Source organism: Bison bison, unplaced genomic scaffold (assembly GCF_000754665.1).
Source record: "Bison bison bison isolate TAMUID 2011002044 unplaced genomic scaffold, Bison_UMD1.0 scf7180017864324, whole genome shotgun sequence".
In the NCBI taxonomy this organism is placed as follows: Eukaryota; Metazoa; Chordata; class Mammalia; order Artiodactyla; family Bovidae; genus Bison; species Bison bison.
This window is the reverse complement of record NW_011494896.1, coordinates 11,609,610-11,622,099: the sequence shown is the minus strand read 5'-3', so window position 1 is coordinate 11,622,099 and position 12,490 is coordinate 11,609,610. Positions and strand designations below refer to the sequence as shown.

Below are 12,490 nucleotides of genomic sequence, written 5' to 3'. Positions count from 1 at the left end.
AACCAGTCTGTTGTTCCATGTCCAGTTCTAACTGTTGCTTCCTGATCTGCATACAGATTTCTCAAGAGGCAGGTCAGGTGGTCTGGTATTCCCATCTCTTTCAGAATTTTCCACAGTTTGTGGTGATCCATACAGTCAAAGGCTTTGGAATAGTCAATAAAGCAGAAATAGATGTTTTTCTGGAACTCTCTTGCTTTTTCCATGATCCAGTGGATGCTGGCAATTTGATCTCTGGTTCTTCTGCCTTTTCTAAAACCAGCTTGAACATTACATATATAGCTAAAGTGGGAGACTACTGTGATCTTAGGAGACAAATGCTACCATTACTTTTAATATTTGGATGATAAGTTCCTGTTGTAAATGCAATGGTAAGTGGTTTGAAGGGGCAGTCTGTAGGAAAATCAATTGTTAAAAAGAATATGCCACCTTCATACATGCTGTCATTAGGTGCCATAATTGCGGCTTGCCAATGAAATGTATCTGCACCAAATGGACCTGAAAAAACACTGCTGAAGGTTTATGGGCTAAATCATTAAGTTCCTTATTAATCTGTTTCAACACCACAGTCTGAGCTTTTCATCTGGCTTTTCAATATCTTGGTGTTTACTCAAAGGTGTGGCCAATCAGCTGATTATCCTAGCGACTGGGAAGGACTGCCTCACTGTTCCAAATCAGCTCTGCCAGACGTAAGTGCAGAAGGGCTAGGACCTTCCTCAAGCCACTGTTGGCCTTCTCCCCATGCAGTAATCAGTCCTCCCTGGCCCTATAGGGCTCACAAGCACAACACAGCCACAAGATGTCTGGTCTGACATCATATTTTACATCTTCTTATTTTGTGCATCCCTTAACTACTTATTGTGGATATTGATAACTTTCTTACTTTTACCTTGCGACCTTCCTACTAGCTTTATAAGTGAATGATCTTCTACCTTTACTGTGTATTTGCCTTTACCAATGAACTTTTTCCTTTCAAATTTTTCATATTTCTAGTTGTGGCCTTTTCCATTTAGAGCAGTCCCTTTAACATTTCTAGTAAAGCTAGTTTCATGGAGCTGAATTCTTTTAGCCTTCAGTTCAATTCAGTCACTCAGTTGTGTCCGACTCTTTGTGACCCCATGGACTGCAGCACGCCAGGCTTCCCTGTCCAACACCACCTCCAGGAGCTTACTCATACTCATCTCCACTGAGTTGGTGATGCCATCCAACCATCTCATCCTCTGTTGTCCCCTTCTCCTCCCGTCTTCAATCTTTCCCAGCATCAGGGTCTTCTCCAATGAGTCAGTTCTTCACATCAGGTGGCCAAAGAATTGGAGTTTCAGCTTTCAGTAAATATTCAGGACTGATTTCCTTTAGGACTGACTGGTTGGATAAAACTTTATTTCACCTTCAAATGTGAGTGAGAAGTTTGTAGAGCATTCCTGGTTATGTATTTTTCCTGCTTATTATTTTAATTAATTGACCTTCATGGCCCGCATAGTTTCTGCCGAAAACTCAGCTCAGAATCTTATAGAAATTCCTTTGTACATAACTTTTTGCTTTTCCCTTGCTGCTTTTAAGATTTTCTCTTTAACTTTTGCCATTTCAATTACAATTTGTCTTGGTGTGAACTTCTTTGGGTTTGATCTGTTCAGTATTCTCTGTCCTTCTTTGACTTGGATGTCTGTTTCCTTTGCTATTATGTCTTCAAATATATTCTCTGCACACCTTCTCTCTCCTCTTTCTGCTGCTGCTACTTGCTGTTTAGTCACTAAACCATGTCTGACTCTTTGCTACCCTAGGAACTATAGCTTGTCAGTCTCCTCTATCCATGGGATTTTCCAGGCAAGAATACTGGAGTAGGTTGCCATTTCCTTCTTAAGGGCTTCTCATTATGAGACCCCCACCCCCACTCCCAAATGTGAATGTTAGTATGCTTAAGGTTGTATCAGAAGTGTCTGATTGTTGTTGTTCAGTCATCAAGTCATGGCCAACTCGTCATGACTCCATGGACTGCAACATGCCAGGCTTCCCTGTACCTCATCATCTCCTGGAGTTTGCCCAAGTTCATGTAAATTGCATCAGTGATGCCATCCAACCCTCTCATCCTCTGTCACTCTCTTCTCCTCCTGCTTTCAATCTTCCCCAGCATCAGGGTCTTTTCCAGTGAGTCGGCTCTTTGCATCAGGTGGCCAAAGTACTGGAGCTTCCGCTTCAGCATCAATCCTTCCAATGAATATTCAGGGTTGATTTTCTTTAGGATTACTGGTTTTATCTCCTGGCCAGTCTAAGGAACTCTCAAGAGTCTTCTCTAGCACCACTGCTGCCAGTGTCTATGTTTCCATGATGAGTTTCAACTAACTCCTGTCTCTCCAAAAGGTTCTCAAAGATAATCAAGTGAGTCTGACAAAAGATTCTTTCAAATCACTGTTTCTGCCCTGAATCTCATGAGTGTGTGGGGGTTTGTGTTTTCTATTTAAGTATGGAGTCTCTATTTCCCATAGTCCTCTGGCTCTCCCAAAAGTAAACCCTACTCACCCAAAGTGAAATGCTCTTGGGGGCTCATCTTCTCAGTGCAAGACCTCTGAGGTGGGAATCCCAAAATAAGGCTCAAACTCCTCACTCCTTGGGAAGAACTTCTGTGATAATACTTATATTTGCATTTGTGGCTCACCTACCCTGGGGTATAAAGTCTTAACTATACCAAATCACTGCCCCTCCTACCTGTCTCACTGTGGTTCCTTCCTTATATCTTTATTTGCAGAAGCTCTTTTCTGCTAGTCTTCAGGTCATTCTCATGGATAGTTTCTCTGTAAGTAGTTGCAGTTCTGGTGTGCCCATGGAAGCAGACAAGGTCATGGTTATCCTACTCTCTTATTATCTTGTCCTCCAATGACATTTTTTGAAGAAAGAAAAAGTCACCCTAAAATTCATATGGAATCACGAGGGATCCCAAACAACCAAAACAATCTTAAAAAAGAAAAACAAAACTAGAGTATTAACACTTCTTGATTAAGAACTTACTACAAACCTACAGTAATCAGGTTCGATGCATGTTGCTGGATGCTTGGGGCTGGTGCACTGGGACGGCCCAGAGGGATGGTATGGGGAGGGAGGAGGGAGGAGGGTTCGGGATGGGGAACACATGTTTACCTGTGGCGGATTCATTTTGATATTTGGCAAAACTAATACAATTATGTAAAGTTTAAAAATAAAATAAAATTAGAACAAAAAAAAAAAACAGTAGGGTACTGGAATAAAGACAGACAAGGAACAGAACACAGTCCAGATATAAACCCTTGCATATATGGTCAAATGACTTTCGGCAAGGGTGGCAAGACCATTCAACAGAAAGAAAAATAACAATCTTTTCAACAAATGGTGCTGGATATTCACATGAAAAGAATAAAACTGGATCACTGCCTAACATCATATACAAAAACTCAAAACAGATCAAAGAACTAAATGTAAAAACTAAAACAATGTATCTCTTAGTAGAAAATATAGGGGAAAATATATTTGGCAATGATTTCTTAGATATGAAAATATACAGGCAACAACAATGTAAATAAACTAACTGGCCTTCATGAATATTTAACATTTTGTGCATCAAAAGACAATATCAATAGAGTAAAACAGCAACCTACAGAATGGGAAAATATTTGCAAGTTAAATATCTGATAAGTGACTAATATCCAATAGATAGAGAGAACTTCTAAAACTCAACAGCAAAAAAACACAACCCTAGAAAAGAATCTGAAAAAGGACAGAGAGAGAGAGAGAGAGATCTGAATCACTTTGCTGTACACCTGAAACTAACACAACAATATAAATCAACAGTATTTCAATTTTTAAAAAATGAAGTTCAGTAAATTAAAAAACAAACAAAATTCAAAAATGGGCAAAGGACTTGAATAGAAATGTCTCCAAAGAAGATTATAAATAGATAGTGAGTACAGGAAAATATGGTCAACATCACTTATCACTAGGGAAATGCAAATCAAAATTATAATGAGATATCATACTTCATACCCATTAGATGGCTCCGACCAAAAGAACAGAAAACAACAACGTTGGCAAAGATGTGGAGAAATTAGAAGACTTCTACACTGTAAGTGGGAACATAAGATGATGCAACTACTGTGGAAAACTCTAGGACAGTTCTTCAAAAAATTAAAAAGAGAATTATCATTGTAACCCAGCAATTCCCTTTCTGGACATATACCCCGAAGAACTGAAAGCAGTCTCAAATAGATATTTATACACCCATGTTCAAAGCAGCATCATTAACTATAACTAAAATGTAAAACCAACCCAAGTGTCAAAACTGATGAAAGCAAAATGCAAGTGTATATATATACGGTGGAATATTATTCATCCTTCTAGGATGGCAATTTTGAAATAACATATGAATGAACTTGAAGACTACAAGACTAACTGACAGACATGCCAGTCACAAAAAAAATCACATACTATATGAATTATACATTTATATGAGGTACCTAAAATATAGACAAAATCATGGAGACAGAAAAGTACAAAGGAGTTTCTAGGGGCTGGGGGGTGGGCGAGGAGAGAATGGAGCATCATTGTTTAATGGGTCTAAAGCTTTTATAAGATGAAAAGAAGTCACAGAGATAGTTGGCTCAAGTTTCCGCAACATTAAAAATATGTAAAATACCACTGATACATACGTCTTAGAATAGTAAGCATAGTAAATTTAATGTTTTGTATTTTACTTCAAAAAATTTTAATTGAAAAAATGAGGCCAACACAAAATATTTACTTGGCAAAGCAACCTCAATGACCTAATTGTCTTCTTGGTGAGTAAGTACATTTCAAAGTAGAGAAATGAAAAATTAAATATATGTATGTTCAAAAAAATCATACATATGTTATTAATATTTGTACTTGAATCTTTGGGTGTTTGGCATTTTAAGTAAATTTTAAGTAAAATTATCTTTAAGGTAATTTGGAAAGGTTACCTTTGTAAATCCAATTTAAAAAATGAAATTGAGTAACTGATCTAGATTTGTGATTATAAGTTCACATCTCATTTATAAAAGGATTTGAAATATATCAAACAATGTATATAGTTATACATTTAATGTGCTAGATTTGTAAGAATTACTCAAGTATTCTGAAAAGACTGAAACTGAAGTACCTAAAAAAGAAAACACATTAAATGCATAACTGCAGTTTAAAACATCTAAAGCATTTAACTAAAATGCCTAAGTATTATTCAAAGGCCCTGGAAAATGTTATTTAAAATGTTAATATCCATAAAAGGAATAAGGTTCTTTGTAAACAAGCCATGTCTCCTTCACTGGCTGGGAACAGCTCTTGGGCAGAACTCTATCTCACTCATCTTCCTCTCCCTAGCACTCAGAAGAAGGATATAGTAGGTGCCCAGGGAATGTTAACTAATTAATTAAATAGATTGCTAAGGTAGGGCATGGGGACAAGTTGTAAGCATGTTGGCAGGGGACACAAATTTGAACTATTTGTGGAGACTACATAGTGTGTGTGATTTATGAGTCTGTGATTGAGCATGTAGGGGTGCAGATTTGTGGTTTGTAAAGGAGAAGTGATTCATGTATGTGTGTTATCTACAGATGTGCCAGGTGAGTAAGGGAGAAACTTCCCAGGGCTTGCCCTCTCTACAGCTTGGGCCAGGCTAGAGTCATCCATTGGTCTTTTCTCCTCCCACCCTGGTCCCTTCTTTCCTACCTTATATGTACATCACTCTCCAGTCCATAGGCCCCATGTTCAACAGCTTTCTCAAAGGACATTATGGTATTCTCAGGCCCCAGCTGTGGAAGAAAAGGACATCAGGCCTTTAATCTCACAGTCTTTTCTGCTGACATCCCTTTTAGGGTAGTGACGGGGCCCAGTAAGAAAGGACTTTAGAAAGCAAAACTTGATTCCCTTGGCTCTTTGTTCAAAGAACCTGCCTACATTCTTGTCTACCAAATCTGATTCAGGGACTCTGCTCATCTGAGGCAATGTCACTGGACACAATAAAGAGAAATGGACTGAGAATTAGGTGAGTTCAAATCCAACCTCTACAATTAATTACTTATTCTTGTCATCTCAAGTCAACCCCTTTACTTCTCCAGGGGGTTCCGAGGATCTGATGTGCCCTCTACACCCATGCACACCCGTACTTGCCCACATTCTTCATGCTCAGACCTACCATGGGTGCACCTCTATGTCCAAAGAAGTACGGCTTGGGTGCCAATTTATTCTTCTCCTGAACACAGGCAGAAAAATTCCCCAATGGAAGCAAATAGAGACACAAAAGGATAAGAAAAAAGGGCAATCCAATAGCCACTTGTAGAGCTGAAAAAGTTGAAGGAGGAGGAAGGGGGGAAAAAAGGCAAATAGGAATGGAGAACCATCCCAAGCAACTAACTATCCCCAAGCAACAACAAATAAATACTTAGTCCATGGGTTCACTAACTCTGCAGACTCACTGATTTACTCTGTATTTCTTTCACATCCTTATGTTCTCTCAGTGATTTGAAAACACAGGAATATCCAAATATAAGCATTATTATTAAGTCACTACTGTTAACAAATGTAAATTTACAAAGGAATGAATTATACTAGAGGTGGGAAGCAAAGGAAAAAGAGGGACTGTTAAGGAATATCTTCTCAGAAAAAGGAGTTTAGTTGGTTCTGAGAAAGCCCAGAAGCCCTTTAAAAATAGGCTTTGTTAGTCACTGAGTCATGTCTGACTCTTTGTGACCCATGGACTGTAGCACACTGGGCTCCTCCATCCATGGGTTTCCCAGACGAGAAGACTGGAGTGGACTGCCATTTCCTTCTCCAGGGTCTCTTCCCAACCCAGGGATCAAACTCACATCTTCTGCATTGACGGGTGGATTCTTTACCACTGAGCCACCAGTGAAGGCCAAAGATAAGCTTTAAATGCCCCTATTTCAGGCAGTAAGGTAGAGTAGAAGGGATAGTGCTGATGTGTGTTTGGTTGCTCAGTTGTGTCCAACTCTTTGTGACCCTTTGGACTAGCCTGCCAGGCTTCTCTGTCCATGGGATTTTTTAGGAAAAATACTGGAGTGGGTTGCCATTTTCCTACTCCAAGGGAGCTTGCTGACCCAGGGATTGAACCTGAGTCTCCTGCATGGCAGGCAGATTCTTTACCTACTAAGCCACTGCGGAAGCCCAGAAGGGACAGTAGTTGACAGAAATGTGAATTCAAAGCCAGATGCTACTACTTTCAAATTGTGTGACTCAGACACATTGCTTAACCCCTCTGGGTCTTCATTATCTTCATCTGAAAAATGGAGCTATCTTGCTACTAACATCTACTTCATAGAATTGATATGATAGTTGACACCACAGGTACTCAGTATTTTGCGCGCTCTCTCTCTCTCTCTCTCACACACACACACACACACACACACAGAGAGCCTGACCATAATACCTATTTATCATTGGCTATCTCCCACTTACTATTTTAGACCTCTAAAAATTTTACCCATTTTTAAGTTTTAAAATTACCACCTATGTCACTTTTGAACATAGATCTTCAGCTCTAACCTCTCAACTTTGTAAGCACATTACACCTCTTGTTTCTTTTTCTCTCATTACATGTCATCTGGTATCTTCTGATTCTAGCTAAAATTTAGGAAAAGAAAAGAGTCAATTATTGTTTCTTCTAATATCTTGCCCCCAGAAACATTTCCTAAAACTCACCCTCCACCTACATATATACCCATATACAAACACACAAGGGCAACACTGCAATCCCAGTCTTTCTCTTGCCTGCGTCTCTATACAGGTAGGATGCAAGCACTCCTTGTTTAACCAGTAATCAAAAAGACACAGACAGAAGGTCCTCCTGGTTTCTCAGTAAGGGTGTTGAGAGATAACTCCATTCTCAAAACTGTTTCATGTACACCTCTGATTCTTATTTGTTTCCATGGTATTAGGGCGAAGAATGGAGAGGAAACCAGTAGCAGAGGCACACACTTCTGCTTCTGGGGAAGTTCCCAGATGTGACAGGGACTCACATGCTTCTACTCTGAGTTACTAAGATGTACCCATGGATATCTGCACCTGGTTCATGAGTTGAAACTAGTAATATTTAAATACAAACTTAAAGAACTGGGATTTATACCATCGTTCTGTTCAAATAAAATTGCCTCTATTCTCTCCCTAACCCCAATCCATTTCAAGACAGTCAATATGTAACAAAAGAGAGAAAATTCTTATTTTTCTAGAAAGAGAATCCCTCTTTACAAGAAGATTGGTTTGATCAGGGAAATGCTATGATAGGTCATGTGGGGTTGTCTGACTATAAGGAGCATGACTGAGTAATAAGCTGAATGAATTTCAAAGAGGTACACTGGTGGCTATCTATCCAGCTTGTTTCACTGAGTAAGGTACAGAAGTTAAAGGCAGAACCGAAAGGATCAGGCAAGGTTCCACCCACAGAACATACCTTCTCCTTCCAAATGGATCAAGTAGAAAGCCAAAGGCCATGAAAGAATAACCATCATAGCTATGCTGCTCAGGTGTATGTAGGGAGCAAAGACCTGGGAGAAAGCCAAAAGTCAGGCTGAACACATCTGAACAGACAGGGCTACAACTAAGAATGGTGCTTACCTGCAGTGACAGCCCAACGGTGAGCCATCTGTCTTTCCAGTAAGTGAATAAAATCCAGAAAAAAAATGAGCATATCACAATCACTAGCAGAATCAGGATCTGGGGAAACAAAAAGAATTTCCTGACTTCCAAGCACTAATCTTGGATGAGAACCATCCTTAGGAAATGTATGTGTCCCTGTAGTGTCTGGGTCCTCATTTCCTCATGCTTTTAACCTAACCAACCTGCAAATGCTCAACATTAGATGAATTCAATAATTTACCTTCTTTGCTTTCTGGAGAAAAAAATTACACAGCTATGTATATGGCCTGATACCTTTACTAATTTATCATCTCCACCTCAGCTGGGCCACCATGAGTACTGCCTGGCATGTCTCACTCAGCTTCAATAATGGCTATTATAAATATTCACTACTCTTTTACATGACTCAATATGGTAACAAGTAAAAAATATTTTGTAAGTAAGTACCTTTTCAGTGCATGTTTTCCCCAGCAGACTGTAAGTTTCAAGAGGTCAAGGACAATATTTGTTTATAATTATATCTTCACTGCCTTGCAGAATATGTCTGATTCATATAAAATACTCAATAAATATTTGTTGAACAGATGAAAAATATCTGCTGGCCAGAACACTATTTCGTTGAGAAAGAACACTAAGACCAAGAAGATACAACTTTAAATTTTTCTCCTTCAAATACAGTTTTTCTGCTTCTATGTTGCCTGTAAAGAATACTTGGTTCCCACTCTCTCATAATCTCTATAAAAAAGCAACTGAATTAAACCTTCTCACAAAATAATTCCAGATCATACTGCCTTCAATGGTTAATTTTCCAAACATTTAAGAAAAAATATTTCCACTTTAACAAGCTCTCCTAGAGAATAAAAAAGAGGGAATGCTCTCTAACTTGTCTTATGAAGCCAACAAAACATTGATACTCAAATTCAATAAGGACATTACAAGAGAGAAAAATTATAGTCCAATTTCTCCTATTAACAGATGCAGAAATCTTAACCTATTAGCAAATCAAATGCATTACAACACAAGGGTTTAATTGTCAAATAAGATTCACATGAATCTTCTGTGATTCTGTGAGCATACCCAACACCAAACTTCACTAATGATTGAAATGATATAGTCAATTAAAGATAAATTTTTTTCTTGTGGGAAAATCTGATTCTATCAAATGCAGCTATTCATAAAAATGTCTTTCCTCTCCTGTATTAGGATACATGCTGATCCTGGACTTAAAATATGAGGTGTGTTTTTGTAGCAATATTTTTTGGAATCCATTTTCTTGAATAATGGAAATAAAAGCAAAAATAAACAAATGAGACCTAGTTAAACTTAAAAGTTTTTGCACAGCAAAACAAACCAAGAACAAAATGAAAAGACAATCCACAGAGGAAGACAAAATATTTGCAAGTGCTGCAACTATCAAAAAACCAAACAACCCAATCAAAAAAGGGCAGAAGACCTAAATAAACCTTTTGCCAAAGAAAACATATAGATAGCCAACAGGGAAATGAAAAGATGCTCAACATCACCAATTATTAGAGAAATGCAAATCAAAACTACAATGAGGTATCAACTCACACCAGTCAGAATGGCTGTCAAAAAAAGTCTACAAATAATCATTGCTGGAGAGGCATAGATAAAAGGGAACCCTGCTAAACTGTTGGCAGGAATGCAAACTGGTGCAGCCAAGGGAAAATGGTTGGAGGTTCCTTAAAAAACTAAAAGCAAAGCTATCATATGACCCCGCAACACCACTCCTGGACATGTATCTAAAGAAAAACATGGTCTGAAACAATACATGCACCCCAATGTTCATTGCAGTACTATTTACAATAGCCAAGACATGAAAGCAACATGAATGTCCATCAATGGATGAATGCACAAAGAAAATGTGGTACACAGATACTATGGAATAAAAAGAATGAAATATTGCCAATTGCAGTAATGTGGATGAATCTAGACCTTGTCAAACTAAGTATGTCAGACTGAAAGGCAAATATCATATGATTTCATTTATATGCAGGATCCAAAAAAAGATACAAATGAATTTATTTACAAAACAGAAATAGATTCACAGACATAGAAAACAAACTATGGTTGCCAAAGGGGAAAGGAGAATGGGGAGGGAAAAATGAGTATGGGATTAACAGATACACACTACTATATATGAAATGGATTAAAAAACAAGGATCTACTGCATAGCACAGGGAACTATACTCAACATCTTATAGGGATTTATAATGGAAAAGAATCTTAAAAAGAATGTATATGTATATGTGTTTATAAATGATCACCTGGCTGTACCCCTGAAACAACACTGTAAATCAACTACGCTGTTGTTTAGTTCCTAAGTTGTGTCCAATTCTGGTGACACCATGCACTGCAGCACGCCAGGCTTCCCTGTCCTTCATTATCTCCCAGAGTTTGCTTGAACTCATGTTCACTGAGTCGGTGATGCTATCTAACCATCTCATCCTCTGCCATTCCCTTCTCCTTTTGCCTTCAATCTTTCCCAGAATCAGGGTTTTCTCCAATGAGTCAGCTCTTCACATCAGGTGGTCGAAAGTATTAGAGCTTCAGCTTCAGCATCAGGCCTTCCAATGGATATTCAGGGGTGATCTCCTTTAGGATTGACTGGTTTGATCTTCTTGCAGTCCAAGGGACTCTCAAGTCTTCTCCAGCACTACAGTTTGAAGCACCAATTTTTCAGCGCTCAGCCTTTTTTATGGTCCAACTGTCACAACTCTCACATGACTACTGGAAAAATCATAGCTTTCTTTAAAAGGACCTGTGTCAGCAAAGTGATATCTCTGCTTTTTAATACACTGCCTAGGTTTCTCGTAACTTTTCCTTACAAGGAGCAAGCATCTTTTAATTTCATGGCTGCAGTCACCATCTGCAGTGATTTTGGAGCCCAAGAAAATAAAATCTTTCACTCTTTCCACGTTTTCCCCTTCTACATGCATGAAGTAAATCAACTATACTTCAATAAAAAGAAATTTGTTAATCTGAGGTGTGTGTTTTGAGCAAAATGTATGGAAACTTTGATTCCCAGAAGGAGCCTTTTGAGTTACAGAGCATCCTTATCTTATATCCCATTAATTATGCAACTCGGGTAGCCATGTCTCCCACAATACAAATTTATAAATTTCAAGATTATTTACAATAAGCAACCCAAATATACCAGGTTATATTCTGCTAAAAATTTTCATAGATAAAAATTCTTCACTATCTTTTGACTAATAACTATTTTTAGCATGTTTAAATACCTTTGATATATTTATAAAGAGTTTTGATTCATTCCTCTCTGAACATGCCTAAGTGGAAGGAAAAAGGTTACGGGCCTGGTACTAACCCTTTCCTTTGGGATTTATTCTTTGCACACTAAAACTGAAACTCCAAGCCCCACAGAATCCCTGTTGCCAACAGAAGCAATCTCTCCTCAAAAGTCCAATAAACCTAATCCTTCAATGGATGAAGCCCTCACTAAGGTGGTCACCTTTCAAGGGGATGCCCACTCTTTCTCATACCTCACCTGCATCACTTTCCATTGTCTCAGTTCAGTTCAGTTCAGTCGCTCAGTCATGTCCAACTCTTTGCAACCCCATGAACCACAGCATACCAGGCCTCCCTGTCCATCACAAACTCCTGGAGTTCACCCAAACCCATGTGCATTGGGGCGGTGATTCCATCCAACCATCTCATCCTCTGTCGTCCCCTTCTTCTCCTACCTCCAATCCCTCCCAGCATTAGGGTATTTTCAAATGAGTCAGCTCTCCGCATCCGGTGGCCAAGGTATTGGAGTTTCAGCTTCAGCCAGTCCCTTCAATGAACACCCAAAACTGATCTCCTTTAGAATGGACTGGTT

The 12,490-nt window shown here is 38.7% G+C and overlaps 1 protein-coding gene across 1 annotated transcript in view; it reads right to left on the bottom strand.

Annotated features, from left to right (window-relative positions):
- The window catches only part of LOC104998189 (glycerophosphodiester phosphodiesterase domain-containing protein 4-like), a 129,963-nt gene that overhangs the window by 75,303 nt on the left and 42,170 nt on the right, over positions 1–12,490 (bottom strand). Inside the window, exons 5-9 of the mRNA XM_010853255.1 lie at positions 8,608–8,706; positions 8,444–8,537; positions 7,540–7,617; positions 6,173–6,318; positions 5,707–5,789 (exon numbers count right to left, since the gene is read on the bottom strand). Coding sequence (XP_010851557.1) covers positions 5,707–5,789; positions 6,173–6,318; positions 7,540–7,617; positions 8,444–8,537; positions 8,608–8,706 — 500 coding nt within the window. The remainder of the gene's footprint in view (positions 1–5,706; positions 5,790–6,172; positions 6,319–7,539; positions 7,618–8,443; positions 8,538–8,607; positions 8,707–12,490) is intronic.